This window comes from Ischnura elegans, chromosome X (assembly GCF_921293095.1).
Source record: "Ischnura elegans chromosome X, ioIscEleg1.1, whole genome shotgun sequence".
In the NCBI taxonomy this organism is placed as follows: domain Eukaryota; kingdom Metazoa; phylum Arthropoda; class Insecta; order Odonata; family Coenagrionidae; genus Ischnura; species Ischnura elegans.
The window spans coordinates 86,893,768-86,921,374 of record NC_060259.1 but is presented as its reverse complement, the minus strand read 5'-3'; the positions used below and the strand labels follow the sequence as shown (position 1 = coordinate 86,921,374).

Here is a 27,607-nt window from a genome sequence, read left to right as displayed (position 1 = left end):
CATCGCAAATTTCCGCAGCTAGACTCGCTTCATGAGGAAGTAAGAATTGGTTAATATTACCGAGATTTGACACGATCAATATCAGACGTGATATGCTTAAAATTCAGCAGAGTGAGTAATACTTTGGTAAATTCCCAAGTATAATTAATCAAATCTCGGTTTTGACTTAATATTTCATCAGCAGTGGTATAATAAAAGAGTTCCAAGTAATGATATTTTTTAATTCATAAACTGGGGCGGAATAGAATAAATATTGTGGAAAATGAACTCTTCATTAACCCAAACTTTTTTTACGAACTCTTAACTTAAGTTTACATTGCAACGTGAAATAGTGAATGTTTTATCAATGAATTTCATTATTTGAATTCATGTCTTACAGTCTTACCGCGAAGTCGCTGTGAAAAATGCATGTACCCGCGCACGCATATACGAGATTCTGAAGAAAGGTAATGACGCCTTGAATAATCCGAATTTCAAAATTAGAACATGTGCTATGTCATGTGTTCTTACATTTGCGCAAGTTAGGATGCTTAGGGGATAAATTTTCGGGTTTAGGCAGCTAGCTATAAGAAAGGTAAGGATGCCCTGAATTACCCGATTTTCAAAATTAGATCAAGAGCTATTTCCTGGCCATGTGTTCTCACATTTGCGCAAGTTAGGATGCTTACAGGGTACATTTTCGAAGGAGCTGAGGTCTGGGCAGCTAACCACTTGGATATACACATCGAGTAAACAGAGATTAGCGCATTTTTCTTGATCATCGATTGTATACAAAGCAAACGGATCTCAATCAAGAAAACGGATGCTCTCAGGCCCTTCAAGCCACAAGCCTTGACTAGCGGTTAATTCCCATTAAGGTTGCGGCCGTAACATAGACCAGATAGACACTCGCTGCACCCACACGAATATATCTCGTATCGTACTGCATTACGCGGAGTTTAGAGCCTCCGGATTTAGGATTTCCACAATGAAGATAGAGTTACGCAAAATCCCACACAAGAAAAAAATCAACCTCAGTTTTAAAATATTTCATGCGATTCCTGTCCTGTTTGCGGGGCACAAGGCAGGTCATAACATAACATGGCCGAATAGAACACATTAAAAAAGTACGTGAATATCTTGACAGTGGTGCACGGTCAATCCAACTTAAATAATAGCATTGGTGCATTCAAAGCATTCATGAAATATTTTGGCATGATGATATGTAATAGTTCGGTAAAACTAAGAGCTGACTAAGACTCATCTATTTGCACGCCTATCACCAATCTTCAGGTAAAGCAATTGATTGCAAGCACAAAAATTTTTAAAATGATGTTCAAGATGCGATAAAAAGAATTCTCGCCCTACTTAAGAGGCAAAATTGAATTTTGATAATAAATGCTGCGCATAAAATACATTAAATCGAAGTGGAATGCATACATTACAGAACTGCACGCGTATAACATACCAGAACATACTAATGCACATCAATTGCATCGTTTCTAATATGAAATAACTACTCTGTGCCAATATTTAGGCATATTATTGCAATTATATAATATAATAATTGCTATGGAGGGTGATTTTTCTCATGCATACATAATATAGAAATGTATGCGTGTACACATATCAAGAAACCTTTGAATGAAATTTTGTTGTAGAGTGTGATTTTTTTCATTCAAAGGTTTCTTGATATGTATACATACATTTATATATTATGTATACATGAGAAAAATCACCCTCCATAAGAATTCTTAAGATTTCATACATGTCAAGAAACCTTTTAAAAAGCGGATTCTAAAACGCGTAGGAACACACAAAAAAGTTGAATTTTATGCGCCTAAATGTTCATAGCTACAACTATATTCGATAAAACGCTAATAGATATTCAGTGGGCATATTTTCTTACTTTATTTCGAGCCATCAAGCGCGAACTGTGCGACGAAAGAATCAAGCTACTGATACAAACATTTGAAATTGGCGCCTCTATATGTAAACAACGTTGCGAAGAATATTCCGACAGTAAAGTACCTAGATGAAATCGACTAAGATCAACTGGAGTTAAGTTCAATAACAAAGAAGGCCTGGCCGTAAAATCCATATCCGTACCAGTATCCTCAAGAACATAGGATCAATCCTCGAAAAACAAAAACATCAACAGGGGATCATTCCTTCATTTTTAAACTCCTATATTAAAGAACACACCATTTCTTCGAGCGCCTTTCGATAAAAAGCGTCATTGAAATTCACATCCGACCAAATTTTACCAAGCGTGATAAAAAATTTCATAAGCGATTTAATACTCTTAGGAAATACGGAATCCATTTGTGCCCCGAACAAGTTCTTAGGAAAAGTTTACTAACAATAACAAAGGGTGATATTGAATGAAAGGGAGCAAGATGGCTCACTCAGAGTATCGAGTTGATAACGTCATTAATTAATGCCTCCATTAATTATGACAAACGGCGAAAAAGGGATAAGTCAATGAAATTTGTCAACTTACTTTGGGCGCCCTTTGGGTTTCCAGTACCGACCGTAGAGGTTTGTTCCGCTTTGATTTTCAAAGTCCAGAATCTGCAGTCTTGGTTCAGGTTCTATATCAGTAGTAAATTGAGGTGCATCGAGAAAAGGATCCTCGAAAACCGGCACTGGTCCTGCACTCTCAGATTCAGCCATAACGCGTTGGGTTCCAAAACGAGACTATCACATTTGAAAACTAACCAGCGCTGCAGCGGCACCACCACCCCACTTCGGCTTTCGCAAGTAACTGTGTTCGCCGTTCCAAAATCGTGTAAGTGGCGCTCTGCAGCATCGGCTAATCTCTTAACAACAAAATACGCTTCGAAAAATTTTGTTAGTTAGCAGACGTCTAGTGACGTTGATTAACGTAGAGTGGATACTCTTTTTGGAAAAATGAAGATTGCCGCGGGTGATAGCGTTTAATATGCTGGGAATTAGTATTATTTAACGTAATCAACTATGTAAATGTCTTACGACCAGTGTAGAGCCCTTAATTAATCCTTTGGGTCACCAGGAAGAGCTGCGTGATGCCTTGGTAATGTTTGTAGCAAATTTGCTTACTTGATCTACATAAGAGATTTCATGTATATATCTCTAACTTCATTCTTAATTTTTAAGGGTATGAGCTCGATTACATAATGCCACTAAGCGTTCTTTTCGACATGTTCAATAAAAGTTACTTTTCAAGGTAATGTGTTTTTTATGTTATGGTACGATGCCAAACCTGTGCGACATACTTCGTTACCATCTCCAGAAATAGTCACTATAACTTCGAACTAATCTACTAGCATTTAATTAGCAATGTCCCTGGTATGTTAGAAGTGCTGCAGGAAAGCCTGCTCTAAAATGGCCCACGATACCTATTACCTCCTCATACTTTGAATGTCTGCGCGCCCTACGTACATTTTTCCAATTGACTCCTACGAATCTAAACTACAGCAAGGATATTCTTATCTGATACAGCATTCAGATTGCTGTTATAGTACTACTGCTTGTCTTCCCAATGGATCTCCTATACCATGTTAAAAGTATTTCTTAATATAATTTTAAATTCCTGCTGCATTTAATTTTTTGTCTTTGTGTGTCAATGGTTTTCTCCCTGGCCACTGACAGGTTATTCTAGTTTTCCGGCTTGTACCGATATAGTTCAATTTTTAATTTTTGCTTTGCCATTTTGATTTCACATCCATGATCATCCATCCAGCCATTCCACATTTACCATTAATTAGGTGTGATTATTGATCTACTTTATTTGAAAAAATATGTGTGGGCTGGAGGGAGAGAAATCCATCACTCAGTTGGGCTTTCCTACCTTTGACAACAATGGGTCAGGGTAGAGCTCAAGTTGAACTTAGTCATTGATGTATGAAATTAAGCCACCCAAGCTATGGTGACCAATAAATTTCTCTTGACCTGCGTTTACTATCACATTATGAGTTGCAGAACTGCAGTACAAATATTTATAAATAAAAGCTGCGAGAGACTTTGGCCAGACGTGGGAAATACCAGATCTTTAGTCCAATCTTAGAGCTTTTGCTCACATGTCAAACATACATCCACATCATCATAATAAATATTAATTTTAATCCACAGGCAAATTCCTTACCCTTGGACAAAAACTTGCCATTAAAGGTAGGCTTACACATTTTTATGACCCATAGAGCTGCCCTAATGGGAGTAATTCCTAGTAGATTCCTAGCAATGGGAGTAATTCCAAAAATGCTAGATAGGTTAAGGGGTTGAAGCTAGGCAAAGGATAACACCTCATGATATGGCATTAAATACTGTTGGAATGGATATGGGAAACACTAAACGATATCTTCAAGGAAAACTAAGAACAATCAAATGAGTCTCGGAAACTCATCAAACAAGACCTTACTGATAATGGTGGGCAAGGGAGGATCCAGGATTTTTTCAAGGGTCTAACAGGTAAACAATCTTCTCATGCTTGAGATTTAAAAAAAGATACAACGATTACTAAACGAAATGTTCTTTATTTTAATAAGAAAGTTATGAAAATGAATTTAAATGATTGAGGCTCAGAAATACACAAAACAAAATGAACGTTATGATGACCGCATTTAATATTTTGTCGATTTTTCAAGCGTCTGTGGGGGCACATGGCCCCCCTAAATCCCCCATAATGATGGTGGGTGTCACTCAAGGCAGAAAGATTTGCAAAGTCCTCCAGATCTCCACTATGGATAATCATTGCAGGGACTTAGTAGCATCTTTTAAGACAAAAGAAAAGAAGACCAAGAAAATAGAGTAGAATTATGAAGCAATTAATGTACGGACATGGGATGCGAGGACGAAGAGGGAGGGTAAGCCAGAAAATATTAAAAGGAAAAAGAGAAATCAAGGTCCCCTAAATGTAAATGCCAACTAGAAATACAGTAAAACCTCTTTACATCGTAATGGAGGGGGCCAAAATTTGGCCAATTTGATGTATGGAGGTTCACTATAGAGAGGTTATAGTGATAGGCACCATTTTTTCATATCCTTTGAATGTGAATATATGAAAGGCACTATTGTCTTTTAAACCATTATATATATGTGCTTAAACACACAGGCATGCATCAGTGAACATATATTTATTATTGAATAATTACAGAAAGCGAACCCTATCGCATGATTTTTACCATTGCAATTTGGCGATGATGTCAGTTTACCATTGCAACTTTATAAGTAGAGTGACTTATGGTATTGTATTCTGGGGATCAACTGTAACGCTATTAGATACAATTTTCAAGATGCAAAAAAAGATTATAAGATGTATAATGAGTAAGCCTTATACTTATTCTTGTAAACCCTTATTCAAAGAACTGAATTTGTTAACAGTGCCTTGTATATATATATACCAACTATGTTTACTGATAAAAGAGAATATTAATGATTTACCAATTAATAATGATGTACATGAGCACCTAACTAGGTCTCATCGCCACATCCATGTTACCCTCCATAAAAAACGTATAGCAGCAAAAAGTCCCATTGCAATGGGATCAAAAATATTTAACTTCCTTCCCAAAAGTATTAATTTGATTAATTCTAATAGGGAATTTAAATCTTCTTTAAAGAAATTTTTAATTAATAAGTGCTACTACAGTGTAAATGAATTTTTAAATGACAAATGAACTCTGACCATTTTTACATTTTTAAGTGTTATGTTGATTACTTTGACGTGTCTTATATCTATGTTGTATTCATAAGATCCTTGGACAAATAAAAAAATTTATTTATTTATTTACCATGATGCGAGTGAAAATGATGTGATCTCTCTCAATTCAACAGTCACTTGAAATGATTTGGACAGTTGGATACGTTTTTTCTTATTTACTGTTAGGTATGCTCTCATATTGAACTAAATGGCCATAACTAATGATTAACGTGAAAATTACAGCATAATAAGGTATATAAGAAAAAAAGAGTGAAACATTTATTGCTGAAAATATCATTCCATGTATGTAATCACGGTTGCATTAATGGTCTCTAGTTGTCTCGGTACAATTTGCGGAGGTATTTAGGCCATCTCGGGGGTGTCTCCTTGGCATGATAAGTGGAGGTTTTACGATATAAAGTGGTTCACTACAAAGAGGTTTGCGTATAAATTTATATGTATATCCGACGGGACCATAGGGGTGGTATGATGTGTGGAGGTTTATGATGTAAAGAGGTTCACTACATAGAGGTTTTACTGTAATAGAGAAATGTGAGAATATGGGGCATATGGGTAACTATATGAAAAAATTCAATATCTTGGTTAAAAATAGCCTTAGAGTGATGGGTGGCTGGAATGCAGCAGGGGGATACGGTGGATGAAAATGAAATTTGGAAGCACCGATTTCAAATGAGAACCACCAGGAGAAAGAAGATGACTCATGCAAGAGAAGCCAGATATCTGTAGCAAACATGTGTATATCCAGCATCATATATGTTATTTGCAGACAGTCATCGAAAATTCCAGGTGGTATGGAGAAATAACAGATAGATTACATCATGATGATCCGGAAGTGAAAGTAGCAGCCCTGAAGGGGACTATGGGTAAGGGAATATAGGGAACTGGTACAGAGTAGTACATAGGATAAATAGGAGATAAGAGATTATTGAGAATGGGTAGGATAGGTTTCAAACAAGAATAGTTAAGCAGAACCCTTCAGAACTAAACCTTCATACATACTTCTAGTGCCACCTCATTTTTCAAAGCCAGTTGAACCTTTTCATTACCACAAGGTTGTGGTCCAAAACCACATCTGCCATCTCTTAGTTCATCATGCCATCAAAGACTGGCTCTTATGTAAGTATTCATCGCCACATCTACACTAAGAATATTAAGGCCATTTTACATGGGACACGGGGCTGCGCAGGTTAGCATTGCATTAATTTCTAAAATGGCGTGGAATTATGCAAATGCATGAAAAAATTAGAAAGGCCTATTTTGCTGTCTCATGTCCACGCATTCTCGCATGTGTTCTAGCAATGCACCGCTTTACACGACGCAATTTTGACGGCCTTCGTACACACATCAGATTGTGCAAGTACGTGCCCCGTGTAAAACGGCCTTTGGAAGAACTGAGGATTGAGTTGGAGTGGTTGCTAGTGCTGGTTTCCCACCCTATAGGCCACGGTTCAAATTCTGGAAGTGGCAGAGATTTTCAGAGACTGCCCTATCCCTTTATCAGTGCCAGATATCTGTAGCAAACATGTGTATATCCAGCATCATATATGTTATTTGCAGACAGTCATAGAAAATTCCAGGTGGTTCCAAATTCCAACTGCCCTATCCCTTTATCAGTGCTCTGTCTAGGGCACTTCATGTACAGCACTCCATCCGTCCAAAGGGGCACTAAGCCGTGGCCTCCTTGGCACCTTCCATTAAGAGCAAGCTAATTCCACAAGAGTTTTCTTTCCACCCTTCCTACCTTCTGTCAAAAATGACCTTGGGTGTAGTTTGCCTCCATAAAATACCATACCATATGAACATGACTTGACCCTAGGTGAGATGCCCTCTTCTTTGACTTGACCAGGTGCCTGTAGTTTCCTTAACCCTCCATTATCTTTTTATCTACACCATGGAAACTGACACGTCATCTACACACATACTGTCTAATCTAATCACTTCACCCTCCATACACTTGAATTTTTGCTCACTTGTGAGAGCCACTGGCAGGCCTCAAGAGGAGGCAGCAGCCCCATGGTCCATGGTCAAATTGATGATCATTCAAGTTGAATGAAAGGACATAAGTTGTTACATTCAACATGATCATTCATACCATTTAAGATCTGAATTCATCAATTTATGGTGCTTTATAAATTTAGTTTTAGAAATTGGATGATTTATTAAGTGAATTAGTGTTCCGTTAATGTATAATATATCATATGCTGAAGTTGCAGAACACCATCCCATGGTTCAAAATAAGGTATTCCCAAATTAAAATAGACTTGGATTTAATTATTATCAACATTAAGAGGAATAAAACTATCAAATTTGATTGTTCAGCCATTTTAATATAAAATTGGTTCATATATAACATGTAAAAATTGCAAAAATATGACGGTATCCATCTGTTCTAATGAAACAGCAACAGTGAAAAATTAAAAAATACTCTGTATCAAAATATAATGGAACTATTTACAAAAGAAATCTGATAGCTTGGCTATATAAATGAATATGAGTATAAATACATGGTCAGGAAGTGATTAAACTGTCTTCATCTGATACAATATCAAGTACTGGATCGGAGTTGGAACAGTTATTTATGTCATATAGCTCTGAATCACAGGATTGTGAGTGGCCTCCAGATTTCTTGGTCTCCCTTGGGAGTAGAAACACCAAGGACAGTGCAATGACTATGTGCCAAGCACTATGAACATACTGGAAAGAAGGAATGACATAATTTGAATTAACCTGGGTGGCTCATTTTCTGACACAATATTTAGATGAAAGGCAACGTGATGTGAACTCTTCATGCAAAATGAAGTAAGAGAGCACACAGCTCTAGTAAAACCTAATGGCAATATGCACTGGACAATTATGGGGCTAGAACATCTTGTTTTCTGAAAACCAGTGACCATGGTAAGATGGTTAGGGTATTGTTACCTTGTCTTCACTAAGGTTTGGACTAAAACACAAGAATAGAATTGAAAACATGTGAGAAGTATAAAAATTGGCTACCGAACTGCACTGCAAATCAATTCTACATTAAATGGTTGATCTGGTGGCACGAGCCATAAAAATATTGCATTACCATTCACTGCAACTGAATATCATGAAAAACCATACATATAAAGATGAATATATGAATAACAAAAGATTACGGAGAAAAGAATGATAGTCAGGGCTCAGCACACAAATTTGGAGACATTACAGACAAGCATTACAGTCTGTAAAATAGCAAGACACCTAAGTTTGACAAGACCTATCGTCTAAAAAAAGCAGCCAACTTCAATGCAAAAAAAAAGCATGAGAGAGACCATTTAATGCTACGTTGAATAATATGCTTTAAAAAATTCTTTCCCCACATACAAACAGCAATATGAACACAAACAGCAAGATGAACACTAACACCGAGAGGAAACGAACACTCATAAAAATGAACAGTTCGGGAGTTAAACTGTTTATTCTCATTTGGGTATTCATCATTCACGCTGACTCAAGCCAAAATGGAGGCGTATGGGAGAGAATAAAGGGGAGGGGCACAGTGGTCTAGACAAAGAGTGAACAGGGGCTTTTAGAAAACTGTTCATTTTCAAACAGGTTAATTTCACTAAACATTTTGTTTTCCCAGGGTGGTTCTTTTTGACAAACCTTTATTACCGATACCTTTTACTATAATCAATACATCCTCACTGTACTCAAAATACAGTATCCCTTGTGTTGCCTGGGGAGGGATCAAACAACTATGGTACGTACTATGAATTTCAAAAACTAATTGCAATAAAAATATTAACATACCTGATAATTAGCTTCTGTTTCAACAAAAGCAAACAATACTAGCCCTGAAGCAGCTAACAGAATACCAAGAAGTATTTTCAAAAAAGACGATAAGTGGAACAATACTCGAGACTGCTTGTAGCTTCTAAAGCACCAATAGCACAACTGAAAGAGAAAAGGTCCAGTTTTTTTTAAAAACAAGTACATAATTATATCACAAATCCCAGCAATTCATCTATACGGTTCAAACCAACTTTCCTTTTTGAATTTTCCCGATTTCCCTTAAGAATTACTTATTAATTCCCAGATTTTATGTCAACAGCAAAACAGTTATATACAGTGGAAGCCCGGTTTTGCGAGTACAGCTTTTTATGAGAATCCCGTTTTTGTGAGTGATAGTCTTTGCACCGCAAAATGACCTATGTTTTACATGCAAAAAAAATCGGATTTTGCAAGGTAAAAAAGTTTCTTCTGCTGGGTACACTCGCTTTTACGACAGATATTTCTCGAGGGCGATGCACCACTGAGCAAGCATTAACTACAATGCTTTATATTACCTGTTTATTAAACAGAAAATACAAGATGTTTGCCAGATCTACAACATCTAACGCCAGTTACGTCCACGCATTTATGTGATTTACAGCCTTGAGTACACTCCGTGCGTTCCTATTTTACATTCTTCTTCTGTTAGGCGCCATTATCAGTGGGAAGGGAATGGGAGGAAGACGACAGTGGTAGAGGGACATGTGTTAATGATTGAATATATTTGTCATTGCATAAAATGAAACAAAGCCTTATGATGCTCTAATAATTAAAATTCATCCCTTTCACCATGTTTTTGTTTTCTTTGGTGATTCCTAATTTCACAAGTAATTATGGTTATTCATATCGCGCAGGCCCTGCAGATGGCAGTACTTAAGCATAGCACGAAAAATGTCATGGTGCCTAGGGTGCCTTCACAGTTCGGCACTGCGTTGACACCATGGCTAGAGAGCCAATCGCAAGAGGTGTCTTTGACAATTGATATTGTCATGTTGCCAGCTTGCTGTGTCATCGCAGAAAATTGTGGTCGGCTGTTTGCATGAAGGTGGCAGTACGCCGGCGATTTCAAATTGGTGTTTCTTTTAGGGGAAACTTAAGTGAACAAATATACTGGAGTGGCTCTACTGGGAGTGACGAATGCTATTAATTTCCACTATTCACTATTGTTTTGAAGTTTTAAGCATAGATATTTCTTATCTTTCCAAAACATAAGACAAATGTTAGGTTACAATCACTGAGGTGCATAGATTAGCATAACACATACACGTCAATGGTATCACAAGCTAAATACAATGTGAGAGCTCCTTGCTGGTTACTACGGTCGTTTATATTCCAATTTATATTTTATAATTTTGCCCTCATGATGTGCTCAGCTGAAGCTATTTAGATAACATGCCTGGGACAATCTGTTTGAACAACCGCCATCATACATAAATGTTCCTGATAACTTTTCACATTACTCATGTTCACTGGGCATATTTCATTTGATATTTTTTGTATATTCCAAGAGAGGAAATAAAACTTAAAGGTCATAATAATGCATAGACACGGGCCATCACTGCATACATGATTAGCAACTTTATGGTTGCCATATTAACTTCCAAAGCTATTAATAGTTTAGAAGAATATTTTAAGAAATGAAATTGCATGAAAATGCACAAAAAAAATATGTATTGTGTGTCTGGCTCGAAATCATAAGATGATATGCTTCCGGGCTGATTTTTAGGAGCCGACGCTTTTTGCCAATTCATTTGTTCTCGCAACACAGAGCTGTGAAGGGGCAAAATTGTTGGCGGGGCAGGAGCTCTCGTGGCATCAATGCAACGCAGAGCTGTGAATGCACCCCCAATCGACTGAGGTATTTACCAGTGTAAATAAATACTCAAAGGCACTACTTTGCAGGAAGTTATTGAATTTGAGTAATAGAAACTGATAGGAATAGGTGCCTTTGTGGGAAATATCTTCGACCACCACTTCATGCCGTATTACAATGAACGTTTTGGTCAATTTTCCCAACTGACGGATTTACTGGTTACAATTCGAAAACTAGACAAAACTGATATTATCGTCTTAACGTACTCCCAAAATTATCCAAAAACTTCCACCGCATACCAAATATATTGATTCTGACGAGTTGCGTTGTTTTAACAGATTTATTCGGCGATCAAAAAATGTAAGAATGGGAATTAAACCTCCGAAAATCAAGGAATTAATATTTTAATTGATCGAAAATCCCCCGATTCTTTCTTTACATATGTTGATAATCATCCAGAATCTGCCTGATAATGGCTCATTACCTGTTTAACTTCATTAAATACCATTGAAACAAAAGAAAAACTTCGGTGGGTTAATTCTAGTGATTTCCGAAGGATTATGAGCACTTGTAAAACTGGGCTTCTACTGTATTTAGAGGGATTTTAGAGAATACGCAGTAAGGTATATTGTAAAATAAAATATTCCAGGAGAGTGGCATATTCCATCCAAAATTAAAAAAGAGGAGAAAACATAACATGTATGCCATCTTTGCTTGAAAATCTGAGGATACTAAAAAAATCAAAATAATCATCACAAAGAAACTTTTCCCTTGGTTGCCATTATTGCAGCAATATGACCACCAAATGCCCTTAATTCCACATCCTTCTCAGCTGCTAAGTTTTTGCATTCCTAGTTTAACAATAGCATTAGCCTTCTCTCTTCTACTACATACTAATAGCATAATTTTTAATCAATTTATTTTTAGTTTAAACTAAACCTAGGATAACTTTATTCCACTTAACCCACAATTTTCTTCTGCTTCCTTTTGGTCCCTTCAATCAATAGCCCAATTTTCTATCCAATATGCAACAACACTCCAGATAATTGATAATCTGAATATGACATTAAAATGAAAAGAAAATGCAATGCTACAATGACAGCCACAAAACAATGACTAATGACTGAAATACTTACTGGAACAAGGGAACCAAGTCCTGATGGAATAACAAACACAAGTAATCCAGTGCGATTAGACTCCACTCCAAAAGCAATGATTATTACCCCTACCACTTGAAAAGCAGATACTAAATGAGTGGGAACATTGGCTGTAGCTATCAATGTCACCCAAAACGAAAAAATGGAACAAAAGAAGTCACAGAACTGAAGGACCTGAAATGAGTGAAAAAAATAAATGAAGCCCAGAATCCATTAAAATCATGAATCCTACACAGAAAAAATAAAACTGAATATGCATTCCTTAATTCAAATTATTGTCCCATTTTAGATACCCCGAGGCATTGCTAAAAATAATCATGTAACTTTGGAATGTAATAATGCAAATGATAGCATAAATACTCTCTCCTCCTAAAAACAAAGAGAACGAAAGCAATTAATTCACAAAAAGAGCAAGGAAAATTCATGATACATAGTTGGTTTTGCTTGTGAGTTCTCATTTATCAATTTCCACTTTTTATCCTTATTTTTTATATGATGATGCATACAACCCTTACCTCATATTTGGTAACACAATAGCTGTAGAAATCTTCATCACAGGCATGATACAACATTGAAAACATCATTGTTGCAAGATAAACCAAGGCCTCTGAAATCATGCTCCGTCGAATAGCCAATACTATAGCAGGTATGAAGAAGACATTGCTTAAGGTAAGCAGTAGTGTGTTTAAGAGAAGAGTACTGTGATGAATTGCATTTTGACCATCTGTGCAGCCCCAGCCATTATAGCCTAGACAAGAAAAAACTTTTAAAATAAGTCAACAGAATCCATATTCACAACATTAATAAATCCTAAGACAGTGAAAATGAGATGGATTAGCCAGTAAATTTTTTTCTGGAATACATTGCAATATTCAAGGCCAACACATGTCTTAAGGGCCAAAAAAGTAAATATGCACCTCCAGCGGAATTAGAGTGAAACATCAAATTCCCATGAGAGCTTACAATCAGTTGGCATGGGTTGTTAAAGCAGGCATGGCACGAGAGGCATGATGGGGGATCAGGTAAAAGTAACTGGGGCAGGATGAAGACAGGCTGATTTTAAAATAGATAACCTGGATGCAAGAAATACCTTGATGTGATAATCTTTTTTGATTCATTTAAAATATTCTTGCTTTAACAGAGGTATAGACACATGTCACTTCAATTGCCTATTGCCATGAATGCCACCCAGCCAACTGATATGCAAATTACGCTAGCTAGAGGAACTTTTTGGCTTAAAATTCAAGTATTAAAGCATTTAAATCAAAAGTAATGTTCATCACGTCCTTCAGCTGACCCTCCAGGCAATTGGGTAAGAGGGAGTACTTGGAAAGGGGAGATCTAAGGGTTACAATATCAACACCAACATGAACAATGTCTTGTGATGGTAACACAACAGTCAGTGCAATAAATATGGTCAGAGATTAATTCTAACAATAATGATATCATGAACTTCTCCAGAACAAAGATAGGGAAGTTAAAATAATGAAATAGGGAAAATATTAGAACAGGTAGAACAATCACACTTACATGGGTGGAGGCACTCTCAGCAAAAATTGTTGAAGTAGCTGACAGAGAAGAGAATGATTTGATCGAAAGATGAGTTTTGTAAGATGAGGGAAATGGTGATGAGGTAGAGAGAGAAAACATGAGAAAAATATTGACAAATGGCATAATATGGAGCTACACATTGTAAGGCATATGAATGTGGACAATGTAGGAGGAGAATGAGAGAAATATGAGATTTTTTGAGATGCAGGACCAGAGAAAAACAGAAAAGTGCAGTGGAAGGAAGACAAAAGTGGATGTACAAAAGGTGGTCAGCCGGGAGAGAAATCTTTTAGAAGAGGCAAAGAGGTGTTGGTGGATGGGGGAGACACAAAGAGGTAATAAGATGCTAAAGTAAGTTTTAGATAGCATGTTGTAGGGCAGAAGAGGAAGAGACTTTTGGGTGACATGAAAAGCAGTAGGGACATTCCCTATCTTGAAGAACAAATCACAGAAAATTCGATTGTTTGAGGCGTAACTTGGTGAAAGCCATTCATAATTACATTAAAAAGAAGAACTTTGTGCTTTCACATTAATATTTATTCACGACCATGGTTTCAACGTTAGACGTCATCATCACCTGATGATGACGTCTAACGTTGAAACCATGGTCGTGAATAAATATTAATGTGATAGCACAAAGTTCTTCTTTTTAATTTAACACAGAAAAGTCGTAAATTAGTACATGACAAAAGATTTCATGACATTTATGGTAAGCTATAATTACTGATAAATTCCTCAGGATGAACAAATTCGCTATCAGCATAATTGTTACATACAAAGTAAATGTATGATATAGTATTTATTGGCACCAAGTGTAATGCTTTTTCCGAAAAACAAGAAAAAAACCTGAGAATATTAAGACTCATGATGGAAAACTTTATTTGCATTCTATTTTTATGTGAGTACTCACCCCCTAAACAAAAGCAAGATGTGAAATGGTGCAATCCCTTGTGAGTTTCTCGGCAAATCCCATATGATCCACAAGAGTCGATGGGAAAAACACAACGATGTAAGCGAACATCCAGCTTTAAAAGAACGTCAGCAAGGTCACACGGAACAGTGAAGCTAGAAAGGATTAACAAGCAAATGAACAATGAAGTTATTCTCTCGTTCTGCATTTTCAAATACGGCACTTTATCAACAACAATAAAATTTCAGTGAACCTTACCCATCAGTCATGCAACTTAAATGGAAGGCGAAGAACCATGTGCCAGGCTCAGGATAAGGTATAAGGGTCTTTGCTTCACTTGAATTGACATTTGCAGACATCACAGTCATTTTCAATTCAGACGAGCACAAAATGCTCCCATTATTCACTTTTGGAATAGTGCCTTGTTTAATGCAAACATCAACAACAAATACTTGCTTCAGGGAATTCTGTAAAAAAAAACAATAAAATATGTACCATAACTTTCAAAGTTGGTCCACAGTGCCAGCATGAACAATTATTTTTTCTGTCTAACTCAAACTTAGGGTATTAAAATTAAATCCAGCATCAGCTGCGCCAGTGTTGTGAACTGACTTAAGAAAGTGACATTTCAAATAATTTTGTGGATAAAAAGGGATGGATTCTTGAAATGCTAGTCACATCCATGGTTAAAAAATATTACCAAAGAATACTACAACTTAGGGAAATTAACTGAGAAGAAAAATAATTGGTCTCTAAAAAGTACTGCAGATGCATTGCATAACATTAAATGAACCAACTTATTCCTAAAATACAACAGGAGAATCATAGAAATTGGGCCTTATGCCAACAATACCTGACATAACACATCATATAGAGCTAGGGATATAAATTTCCACATGAAATGTAATGAATTAGCAGTTTCACAGTAAACTAAGCATGACATCAAGAAATGCAGGTTGTACCCCAAAAGTTGTTCTAGCATATGATTTTTTAATTCAATATTTCCCATGAAAATTTCTTATGAAAATTCTCAGAGAAATCAGAGGGTTACACAGTTTTAGTCACTGCATGAACACTTCTGGAGTTGTTCAAATATTGAATATGGAATGGATCAGCATTGGGTAAAAAAAATCTTACTAACCAGCTGTTGGTCATCCAAGTTTATGCTAATACTGAGAGTCCCACCAATATCCACAAATGGCTGAATTTCCAGGGCAGCAAATGTCACAAAAGCATCTGAGAGGGAAATCCAATTTGTCGATCCCTCATCCCCCTAAAGAGAAGATTTCACAAATTACTTATTGTGACCATAGATAATACACTAATGAGAAGAAACTTATTTCAGTCTTACCTCTAACAGGAAAGTGACAGCAAAATCTTCTGAGTGTTTTATCCGCATGAGATGGTAAATCGGAGGGCATTTTTCTTGACCTTCATGAGAGAGTGACTTTCCTCCACTACGCACCATTCTCTTGCTTGAGTAATCAATTCTTGAGTGTTCATCAGTCTTATTCCATCTTTTTGCAGTGTACAGAGTGGCTGATTTAAACAGTTCCTCCAAACGCTCCAGTTTTTTAAAATCATTTCTGAGATGCATGTCATACCTGCATTCTGGTAAATATTAGGCAAATTAAAGTTATATCATAGAAGAGGCCAAGATCAATCAATTATGAACTGAAAAATTGCCATCAGTCATCAATCTTATAGGTAGAGAAGTATTTAACCACATGAATCCTTGTTTAACTCTGAGAGCATGAGAACCTAAATCCTTATGGTTAGGAGAGGCAATGTGTCTTCAACACAGAACAAATACACTTTGCAATTTGAGAAATATTGAACATAATATTTAATCTAAAATAACTTTTAACACATATACGACATAGATTAAAAAATATAAACATTATTTGAGCGTTTTTCAAAATTGACACTATCACAATGACCCACTGATGCAAAATCTCTAATTAAATGAGTAGAGTATGAGTGTTCTTCAAAACAGCATTTCATTCATTTAAACTAATTGATTTTAAATTGGTGAACAGTAACCACCTCACTTATACAATAGACTTTTGAATTTTTGCTTTAAAAATGTGTATAAATGACAATTATTTTGCCATTTGAACATATTTACATCAGAAATCAAAGTTTTGCCACCAATGAAATATTTTTATGACAAAAAATTTCATGTACGATTCAGCACAATAACTATGCATTGACAGGAAACTGTAGATTAAGGTGTCAGCTAATGAATTAAATGCATCACTCAACTGCCAATGCCACAAGTTAAGCAGATATCATGAACACATGTCCTGGACTTGTATTGATTACACGTGCCAGAAGTAGATAACCAGTGACACACTATCTTTCTTGAACTATGAGGACAGTTTTTCCACTCCATAATTTTTCAGTGGTCACTAATATTTATTGATCCTACAGTGATGAAATACGCAGGACATTGTGCTGAATAAACCAAATACATATTACACTAAATACAATGCTCCTCTGCATATTTCCCAGGAAAACTTAACATTCACAAATTTAAGGCCAACATAAACTATACTGTTTACCCAGGAACATAACACAAAGTATTAAATATTAGTGACCACTCAAAAATTATGGAGTGGAAAAACTGTCCTCATCATTCAAAAAAGATGGTGTGTCACTGGTTATCTACTTCTGGTACGTGTAATGAATACAAGCCTAGGACATGTGTTCATGATATCTGCTTAACTTGTGGCATTGGCAGTTGAGTGATGCATTTAATTCATTAGCTGACCTTAAAGAGGATTATATTGAATTTTAACTCATACTTTTTACCCTTTATAAACTTCATGTCATGAACAGATGGAGAAAATCGTTTAGGGACAAGTACATGTTAAGAACGGAAAAGGAAGACCTCCAATGAAATACATGGAACAGGTAAAGAAGGATGTGAAAGAGAAGAAATATGTACATAGGTGTGAAAATATTTGCTCATAGGAGAATTGAGTGGAGAGCTGAGTCAAACCAATCTTAGGATTGTTCACCAATATTATGATAAACTTCATCAACTGGGTGCTGGACATTGGAAGAATAATGCCCTAAAATGGCTGGCTGAATAGTTTGGGACCTGATAAATTAAAATGAGAATAGGCTATAGATGACTAACATCTAAAAAGAAATGGATGCAGAAAGGCCAAAAAGTCCCTGTGGCAGCACAAGCTTGATATATCTTATCCGAGGGGTGCATTATGAGTCACCTGGAAAATAATCAAGGGCACCCATTTCACTGGTGACGGCAAAAATAATAACTCCAAAATTAGTTGAAAAATGTTTATTTCCACAGCCATTAAGGCCAGCATAGCTTTGTGCAGGGAGAAGACTGAGTCAATGAACCAGGTAGCCTGTTGTCGATCAGTGTCAAGAGCTCACCAAGGGCATGAGTAGACTGATCACGGCGGAGAGCAACAGTGTAGGTAAAGGGGGGAGTTGTGCTGGGATGCTTGGGGTAGACCAGTCGACAAATGGATGGTTAGGAAACAATCTAGTAGTCATTAGTCTGCACCCTCCTCATGCCACCGGTCTCTGCAGTCACTTGATTTAGATTTTTTTCCGTCCTCTGTCCAATCCCACCCATGAAAATATCTGTGGCTGTAAACGCATGTATCCAAAAACCATGCAGCTGTGGTTACATGATGCACAATGGCACGATCATACGTTACTTGCCTTCCTGAGAGCTCTTGTCAGCACCACATGCTCAGAGAACTGCATCGTGTTAGGACTGCCTCTTGTGCAACTTTGTGCTATGCCATTATTTGGTGTAGGGTCTGAAATATGGTTTCTGTCATTGCACCTTTATTTGATGCTCTTTACCAATCCCAAATGATCCCTGACCCGTGGTCATGTCCCCACATACAGTGCAACACCCAGCCTTTGATGCTTGGTTTTTGTAAACAAGTACCAATATGTATTTGCTTTGGGCTCTTTTATTTGAAAAATTATACATAATATGAAATTTAAGGCAAACAGTCTTATTCCTATGCGAAATACCACCAACACCAAATAAAAGCAGTCAGTTAAGGTGAATATGGGAATTAAGGGGCTCAATCCTTTACCTTCGCATATTAAAAGCACTCCAAATATAGAGCAATTTTTCAGGGATTATGAACACTCATTAAACCGAGCTTCCAATATACGGTTTGTAAGCATTACATAGGCAGTGGGATAATTCTCCTTTTATGTAAACCAGAATTAAAAGCAAGCCACTGGTATAATATTTGTATAGACATATTTTTCATAAAATAGCAAGCAATAATTTATGTCTGGAAGGGAAAGCAGCTCTTAAATTTTCAAAATTTACTAAGTAATACTCAAGATAATGCTTAAATAGGGTTCATTACAGGCACTCACCTTCCACAATAATTTCCACATTAAAGGAGATTCTTGCCTCCGATTTGACTAGTAAGTAATAATAGCATTCTGAAAAGGGTTCTGTGACTACAAAGGTGTGTCCACTTCCTTCTGCTGTATTTGACACGGCTCCCTCTTGGTTGGCTGAAGGCAATGCCTTGGGGCTCAGGGCAAGATTCGTGATACAGAACTGGGCCAAATCTACAGCTTTCCCTTTGACGGAAGATACTCTATAGCTACAATTGGAAACTCTAAGGGAAAAATTCCATGTACGAGCTGGAATGTAAAACCTGAAATAAATTTAAAATATCAGATATGCTTATTTTTAAAAAATAATGAACATAAGATGAGATAATTTACATGGAATAAAACAATTACTTATAATAAGAATAGGTGCCTGTTGAATAAACTTCCTTAGGGGCTCCTGTGCTAATGAGAGTTACATCCTTGGCACGAGACCAAAGAGAGACAGATCCCAGACTATAATGGCATTTGCGGCTAATACCCTAGAAAGAAAAAATTCAAAATTCGTCACAAAAATTGATGAACAAATTTGTTTCGTTAATGGGCAAGATACTACATATTTTTTAAATTCAATATGGCACTTCCTTAATATTCCTATCTCTGAAAGTTTGCTTGTTCAATTGAATGACATACAATCTTATCCATATGCAGTTGATGACCACAAAAGGGTGAAATGTATGGGTGAAAGGTGAAATTATAAAATAAAACATACACCGTGTAATAAACATAATGATTAATAAATGTAAAAAAAAACAAATAAAGGAAGTTACCCACTACCCACCACCCATTAGACCCACACTCAATATTTTCCTGCAACATGTCATCCAATAACGCTGTCTAATGTGTCGCAGTGAGTCACCGGAATTACTGCTCCTCATTGACGCGTACCGGGTGCATGAGCTTGTATTTCCGTTCTTCCGCGGCTGCGTTTTATTTCTTTCAGCACATTTTTAATTCATAATGTCTAATTCTTCAGGTGAGAAAGTGCCTCATTCTAAATATTTCAGGATTGATACATGGGAATTACAGAGAGAGGCTGCGATGAATTTAATGGCAAATTCTGGCAGAGAAATCACTACAGTGCACGATACTACGTGGATGCGTTATGCGCGAAACTAAATAAGTCAATTGACCTTGGAATTGTAATAAGATAGAGCAAATGAAAGTCGGCAGTGTTAAACAATGAAGGCTTAGGCTTTAATAGATTATGACTCATTAGATGTGATTTTTTCGCTAATACACCTACAATCGCAAAAAAAGCAAAATTTCATTTTTATTTACAGATTTCGCATTAATTTGTGCTATTTCACATTATTTTGAAATATCGCATCTTGCGAATTTCACGGACCTCTACTGAAAGCCTTTACAGTCATTGCCTATAGAGGGAATAGGTCAACATAAGAAAACATATTTGCAGGCAAAATACTCAATAACATGAAATACATATTTTTTGGCTCAAAAGTAGTGCTTATTCAACACATTATAGTGATCCTGAATGGATGGCCACAATACCTTGGGCCTTAGCTCTACAGTTGAGAAGTTTTGCAGACATTTTAATTTAAATGGTGGAAACACAATTCAGATAAGTTTGATGCACACAAATGAATTATTTTTGGATTTCATTATCTAGCCAAAGTTAGATATTTTGAAACCCATGATTATACTGCATATCAAATAAACATATGACATTAAAACATTTGTGCTTTGGCATAGTTGTGTGGCATATGTGAAGTACAAGTATTCTTTGATTTCTGCTTTTTCATTTTAATCTTAAAATGCAAATAATCTGATACTTCCACATTATATTTTGGTAGTATGTAGCTTGTAATACCATATATTTACAGCTCCATGAAGTGGATGATACACAAGGAGAATTTTGACTGAGGCTGCAACTCCCAAAGCGATTGCTTCATAGTGAAAATATATAAATAACTGGACAAACAATATGGCTGCCATCCATTTGAGCACAAGTTCCACAGTATGATTTTGATTGCTTATTGCTACAAAATATGAGCCACTTAAAGCTATAAAATTTTGAATCCAAGGTTTGTATGCTCCAAATATTTATTTTCCGCTATGTAAGAAAAATTGAGAGAACACTCTACAAGGGAAATGAATATGGATACTGAATGAATGAAATCTTCATATTTCAATGTATCACTGTAACATGCAAGTACATACATATAATGCAGTGGACATATAAATACTACAAAGGTAATTTTTATCCCAAACTTGTCCAAGACTAACCTCCTGTTTCACTTGTTTGTCCCAGTTGAGCACATAGGCCACTGCATACCAATTCCCTGGCAGAGGATTATAAACTGGAAAAACAGTTGGGTTGCGTGGTTCAAAGGATGATTGAGTAGTAATAAGATGTAACGACGTTCTTCCAATGAATGCATTTGAAGGAAATTTCAAAGTAGAGGCATTGATAAGTGGATAACTACCATGTTGTAAGTATCTGCAAAAGAATAACATGGCATGGATAATGATCTCCCCAATTGTTCCAAATGATTATTAATGTAATTAGGATGTCTTATTAATCATTTGGAACTATAGGAAAGCTATCACGACATTATAACAAGTGACATACAACAACTGGTACTAATTTTGTTTGACATGATCACTCACTTCAGAAAGGAAACATAATACAGTCGACTCCTACTATATAATGGGATTTATGATGGATTAAGCAAACAATCTGAACTGATTTTAAACTAACATTTAAAATTTTTAATTTTGCCGATTTTGTTTCCACTCGAACAATATGTCATAAATTATGCAATTATAGGCCTCATTTGTAAACTAAACACATTTTTAAACATAGCAAAATTTACATGCACTGATGCTCTTTTAACTGATTACATACTTGTCCAGAAATATTACAGATTCAATATACAATGGATTTCGCTTTATGATTGATCCTCTGGAATGGATTAAAATTTGTAAAACAAGTACAGCAGACTCCCGATTATCCGGCTGCGGTATATCCGTGTTGCGGATTACCCATGCATGATTTTCACTCTCACTCAATATTTTCCACAATCTTTATAAAAAATAAAATGGATGCAAAATCACAGGAATTACTGCATTAATGCTGGGATACACCAGGCTTTATTATTTCCGTTAGAATTCCCTTCGCAAAACAAGCGATCGCACGCTAGCTGCATTCACAGGGGCACTGTGTTCTTGTCTACCAAGCCTTGCAGCGCACCACCGCGCTTCGTGACTCGGATACACATCCCGCAGCAGTTTCAACCCCGACAACTTGTGCGAGAGGCGACTACGTGGCGTGGTGCCCGACAGTGTAGTTTCTGATGTGAGCAGTGGTTTTGAAGTATTTGTGCAAACCAGTTTTCTGTATCCACAAACAAAAAGCCATGGATGTGTGGTTTTCAAAACCAGGCCTTACATGGAGCATTACTAATACGTGTACAACCATGTCATCGCCTCTAAAAGATCGCGAACTGGCAAAAAAAGCCCTAAATGAGTCCAAGAAGCATTCTAAAATAACAGAATAACTGCATAAATAATAAAATATATTGTTTTTTTTTACGTGAATTATGAACATTTCAAGGCATTAAAGTGAATGTTTGGGTTATCCGTGTTTTTCGATTATTCGTGCCGTCTATCCCCGTCATTAGCCCAGATAATCGGGAGTGTGCTGTACTGTATACTTCCTAACCCTTCAGCAAAAACTCTTCACCCAAATACAACGTCAGTCCTCCTCAGTGTGTAGAAAATATTTAGATGGACACACTGTTCCATGAAAATGGGCTGAAGAAGACCCAGATGAATATCTTCTCAACCCCATTCTCAAGGTTCCATGAAGAGGGTTCATACCACTTTGTAAAAGATCATTCAAACTTTGAATCACTGGGGCCAATGTTGGAGAAGGCACAGCTACTTAAGGAAAAATCGACAAAAACATTTTATGCTATTTTCAAACTTATTTGATAAAAAAAAACACCAGGGAGGTCCATGGCTGTTCACCAGGTTCTATCACACATGTGGGTGTGAGACCACTGCCTAAATGCCTACGTCAAAGATTAGAATAAAGAGTGATGAAATGCCATCCCTAAGAGCAAAGAGGAAAACAGGGTAAAGCTCTCTTTCAAGTTCATGGCACCAAGACAAAAAACAATTTTCAGTCTGGGTGAGTCTATTTTGACAAACTCGTGGATGATAAGCAAGGAGATGAGCGAGAGGTGAATGGTGAGAGTGACCATTATTTTTCGGGACAAAATTGACAGTGCCAGGCCTCTACTTCAACAGGAATCGATGAAAATTGCAGAATTTAATCACACAGAAATCGAAAAAAATTTTGATTGCATCATTCAGGCAGCATTCGGCAACATCAGAATAGCCCCAAGAAGCCAATGAGGGGAAACGTGTGAAGTATTCCACCATCAATACACCACTCACTTCACAATATGCTTTTCAAGACCATATATCTAGTGTAAAGCAAGGGACCAGGAACTTATAACAGAGCTACACAAAGGGAAGATTGCCAATCATTCCTTAATAGCACGAAAGATTTTGGATTACAGAGCTTCTTCTTCACTGATCTTCAATTATTTTGATTCCTCCACTAGTCATCAACTTGTTTTTGCTAACTGGCAGCCCTCTCTTTATTCCACCACAAATTGTTCAGTGAAAACCTAAGCATCAATAATGAAGACCAAAACTTTCAGCTAGCTACTAGCATCTAGGCATGATCTGAAGTATATAATTATTAGTGATTAAAATGCTATGTGACACTGGGAAATAAACGTTTGGTCAGTTTTTATCTCCTTCCACAGTGTCAATTTATTTTCACAATGCTTATCTCAAGCTCATCTCATACTAAGACATTGGCATGTAAAATGTGTACGTCCATTGTATGAGGGCAAGTCCCTTTCCTACCACAAACAGCAATTGTTTAATAAGTTCACGCAATAAAGAAATAACACCACAGCTTTTTGACATTTAAATTAAATGATACCCTCCATACACAACTACTAAACTAACTTAGCTGCAACACTCTGGATGACTTCTTAGACAGATGACACACAGCTGGGAGAAACAATCATTATATTGGAAATTGTTCTTGTAAATTAAAAATTTCACATTTTTTGAGAGTTTTTTATCACAATTATTTTGCTTTCATGATTAAAAGTTGCATTCCTATGCTAATTCTTCTTGTAGGGGAAACCTGAGAAGCAACTTAATCATGTAAAGTGAACTGGGGCTTAAATGGCCATCAGCCACAAGAAGATGGTCAATGTTCATCCTTATGTCTAATTCCTAATGTCTAGCCAATCAGAGCAAATCTTGAGCACTACCCCTATGAGTGCAGTGTCTCCCCAAATCAGAGGAGCGTGGAAGATAATTCAGTTCACCACAACCATGTGTCCGAGACATGAAAACTGTGGGGCAAGTATGGGATATATTATGTAAATAAACAAATATCAAAGGAATATGTTACCTTCTCAGAATGTAGATAATTTTTCTTTATGAAGCTAGTTAACATCAAACTACTAAATTCATGTATAGAACATATAATGTACATGTACAAGTATTACTTAAGTAGTTTGATGTTAGCTAGCTTCATAAAAAAATTATCTACATTCTGAGTTCTTCTAAGGCAACATCAACGATACTAGTATCAAGTTGCTTGATGTGATTAAAAACAGAAAAATTAGTAATGTGGTTATATAGAGCGTAAAATAAGTGCATTGAGAGTATACAAGAATAAATTTTGCAAAAAGTAGCTCATCTAACTTCAGCACCATGCAAAAAATGCAATAAAACAAGTCTTGAGAGCCACACACGACCAGAATGCAAATGTTTCCATTCGCACCTTGATTTTGATTTCTTTTCCACAAAAACATTTCAGAGCCACTTAAGGTGTAGAAAAGGCATTTAACATGAGAAAATGAAAAATCGTTTCAAGTAGTAAAAACTTTTATTGAAAGGGGTGGTTGGTGGCTCAAGTCAAAACATTTTCTAAATTATCTATTTTCTATTCCATTCACCATATTCATAAATTAAATTACAATCTTAGGCTGGAGTTATATCATCTATTTTGTCTGTCACAGCATGACAAAAAATTTAATACATCTTTGATGATCCATTTATGATATATACCGACTTTATTTCTTACTGGCCAGGCCCTCAGATACTAAATAATACATTGCTCCCAGTATGCGACTGTATTCATGTGAGAGAGCATATTTTGGTGATTCAGTGCTATTCCATGACGTTTGGCTTTTTCAACCAATCATCACCTTCCCTATGAATATAACGTGACAGACATGAGGAGGAAGAGTACTAGTAAATAATTTATATCCAATACATAGCTGATTATCCAAACGAAGGATAAAAAAGTGTAATAGCAGAGGAAATAATGCCATAACGTCGATTTGCACTGATAAACTACTCCACGCTAAATAAAATTCAAAATATTATATATGAGTACTGGGTTGATTGAAGCCTGAATGACATAATGTCATGACGGATTGAAGTACCTCTATCACTTACATAAAAACTTTTTTCGGTGGGCATTCAGGATTATCTGTGAAGGCTGCAAATTGCCATGTAGCCCTCAGAGTCTCCGGAGGTACATTGTAATGAAACATGGTAACATCTGAATAGCTTCGGAAAGGCCGAAGAATACCCTCTTGGCTAGCGTCCGGTAAATATCCATATCCGCCAACTGAAACATTCGAAGACACCCAACTCTATTACGTAAATAAACAAAACAAAGTAAAACAAAACTAAAATATCAAGACCATGGGTTCTTATTGACGTACCCGTAAGTAACAAGATGAACAAGGTATTTTCAATCATAGATGCGCCAAGAATCATAATTAGCTATTATCTTCTTAATCACCAGAATTCACTCGTATCCGCAGGGAGACAAATCATTGCCTGGTGTGTGACAATAGCTAATTAATTAATTAACAAAACGATTTCGAGTCTCCTTGAAAATAAACACAGCATGATGACGAAAATACCGCGCCATTTACTACCTTAGCGTATCCAAGGCATTTTTACTCCAAAATATTAATAAATTAACGTATGAAACTATGAAACTGCAAAATAAACAAAATCAAATGAAAGTTAAAGGGCGGAATTAGGGGGTGGGGGGATTGTTTTTTGAAGAGCGATTTTTAAGTTCAATTTTCTGTCGATAGATGGAATGATGGTACAAGCGGAGCCAGAGTCCCCTGCAAACAGAATTGTGAACAGGAGGCGACGCGAATTAGTAATTTGAGGCGGGAACGTCAAGAAGGAATTCAATTAAATGTAAAGTCAACAATTTTCTTTGATCGCCTAAATGGCCATTCTCAACACAATACGTCCACCGGGTTACTTACCAGTGCATTCTCGGTAATTCAGAGGACTTTCAGCCTAGCTAGAACATCGAAAATGAATTCTTCATTACTATCTGTACTAATTTAGGGGCTGGAGGCCTTTCGAGACTGGAATTGCGGACAGAAACGGGTATCGTTACACGAATGTTTCGTGAAATAAGACGCGAAGAGGAAACAGCCGTAAGGGGTACGGATGAAATCACCGGTACCTTAATTCATGTTTGGTGAAGTTGAGAAATTCGGTGCATTCAGGGGGGGGTGAGCAATATCATAATAGCTTTGGAATTTTCCCTGAATGCGACCGGTACGTTGCAGGTCTGTTAAGGGGGGGATCAAGCCGAATCTTACCCGATCTCATAGGGGGGTGCCAGCAATTATCTCACAATTTTTTCCACCAGAAACAGGGAAAATTGCAATCTAATTAATCTTAAATATTAGTCTTCACTAATCTCAAATACACAAAATTTAACAATGAATAACAAACTCCATGCAATGAAGTATAGATTAACATGTTTACACTGAAAATATGTATTTTGAACAATTTCACATGAGATTAGAGGGAGTAGGTCGAGCCACTACACTGATCACTATATCTCACCATGGGGAGAGGGCGGGTCCAAAAATCAAATGTAATTAATGGACGCACTTTAAGTAGTGGCCAAAAAGACTGCTCTGAGAAATGACTGAGTGCAGCTCACACTGAACTTCTATGTGGTGGTCGCATTCTGGGGGAAATTTCACAGCTGTTGTGGTAGTGCTCTGAATTCGCTCACTCCTCCTGAATGCACCCATTCAAATGTCACTACATAGGTTTTTTTCCATTTGAGGAGCTCTCCCTCAGTGAGTTAGAGCTCTGAGTGCTTATTCTCCCTAAATGAACCCATCGACTCACTGTATGAAATGTGGTGTTGTAAATTATTTTAAATATGACAG

General features: G+C 36.6%; 2 protein-coding genes across 3 annotated transcripts in view; both read right to left on the bottom strand.

The window, feature by feature from the left end:
* LOC124171356 (monoglyceride lipase-like) overlaps window positions 1-2,751 on the bottom strand; it is a 121,184-nt gene extending 118,433 nt beyond the window's left edge. The window contains exon 1 of the mRNA XM_046550519.1: window positions 2,483-2,751. Within this exon, the coding sequence (XP_046406475.1) occupies window positions 2,483-2,655 (173 nt within the window). The 5' untranslated portion in view covers window positions 2,656-2,751. The remainder of the gene's footprint in view (window positions 1-2,482) is intronic.
* Window positions 2,752-7,992: 5,241 nt separating this feature from the next.
* On the bottom strand, window positions 7,993-26,467 carry LOC124170987 (post-GPI attachment to proteins factor 6). 2 transcript variants are annotated; one of them, XM_046550095.1, is made up of 14 exons: window positions 26,330-26,463; window positions 26,111-26,228; window positions 25,839-26,013; window positions 21,564-21,777; window positions 19,671-19,798; window positions 19,293-19,582; window positions 16,258-16,517; window positions 16,048-16,179; window positions 15,165-15,373; window positions 14,907-15,061; window positions 12,961-13,193; window positions 12,425-12,619; window positions 9,455-9,598; window positions 7,993-8,374 (listed from the first exon to the last, which is right to left on the bottom strand). In XM_046550095.1, the coding sequence occupies exons 2-14, from the start codon at window positions 26,163-26,165 to the stop codon at window positions 8,189-8,191; spliced, it is 2,376 nt and encodes a 791-aa protein (XP_046406051.1). In that variant the 5' UTR covers window positions 26,166-26,228; window positions 26,330-26,463; the 3' UTR covers window positions 7,993-8,188. The 2 variants fall into 2 exon arrangements, with proteins under 2 accessions (XP_046406051.1, XP_046406052.1); XM_046550096.1 differs by lacking the exons at window positions 7,993-8,374; window positions 9,455-9,598; window positions 12,425-12,619 and adding an exon at window positions 12,626-12,814 and having other exon boundaries at window positions 26,111-26,467.
* Window positions 26,468-27,607: the final 1,140 nt, after the last annotated feature.

Bases quoted from the DNA above. Each gene is read 5' to 3' on its own strand.
- LOC124170987 (XM_046550095.1), bottom strand. From the start codon at position 26,165: ATGATTCTTGGCGCATCTATGATTGAAAATACCTTGTTCATCTTGTTA. The intron at 12,620-12,960 runs GTAAGGGTTGTA...CACTCATTTCAG, and splicing joins ATTGTGTTACCAAATATGAG to GTCCTTCAGTTCTGTGACTT. The intron at 8,375-9,454 runs GTATGTTAATAT...CCTTCTTTCCAG, and splicing joins AAACAGAAGCTAATTATCAG to TATGTTCATAGTGCTTGGCA.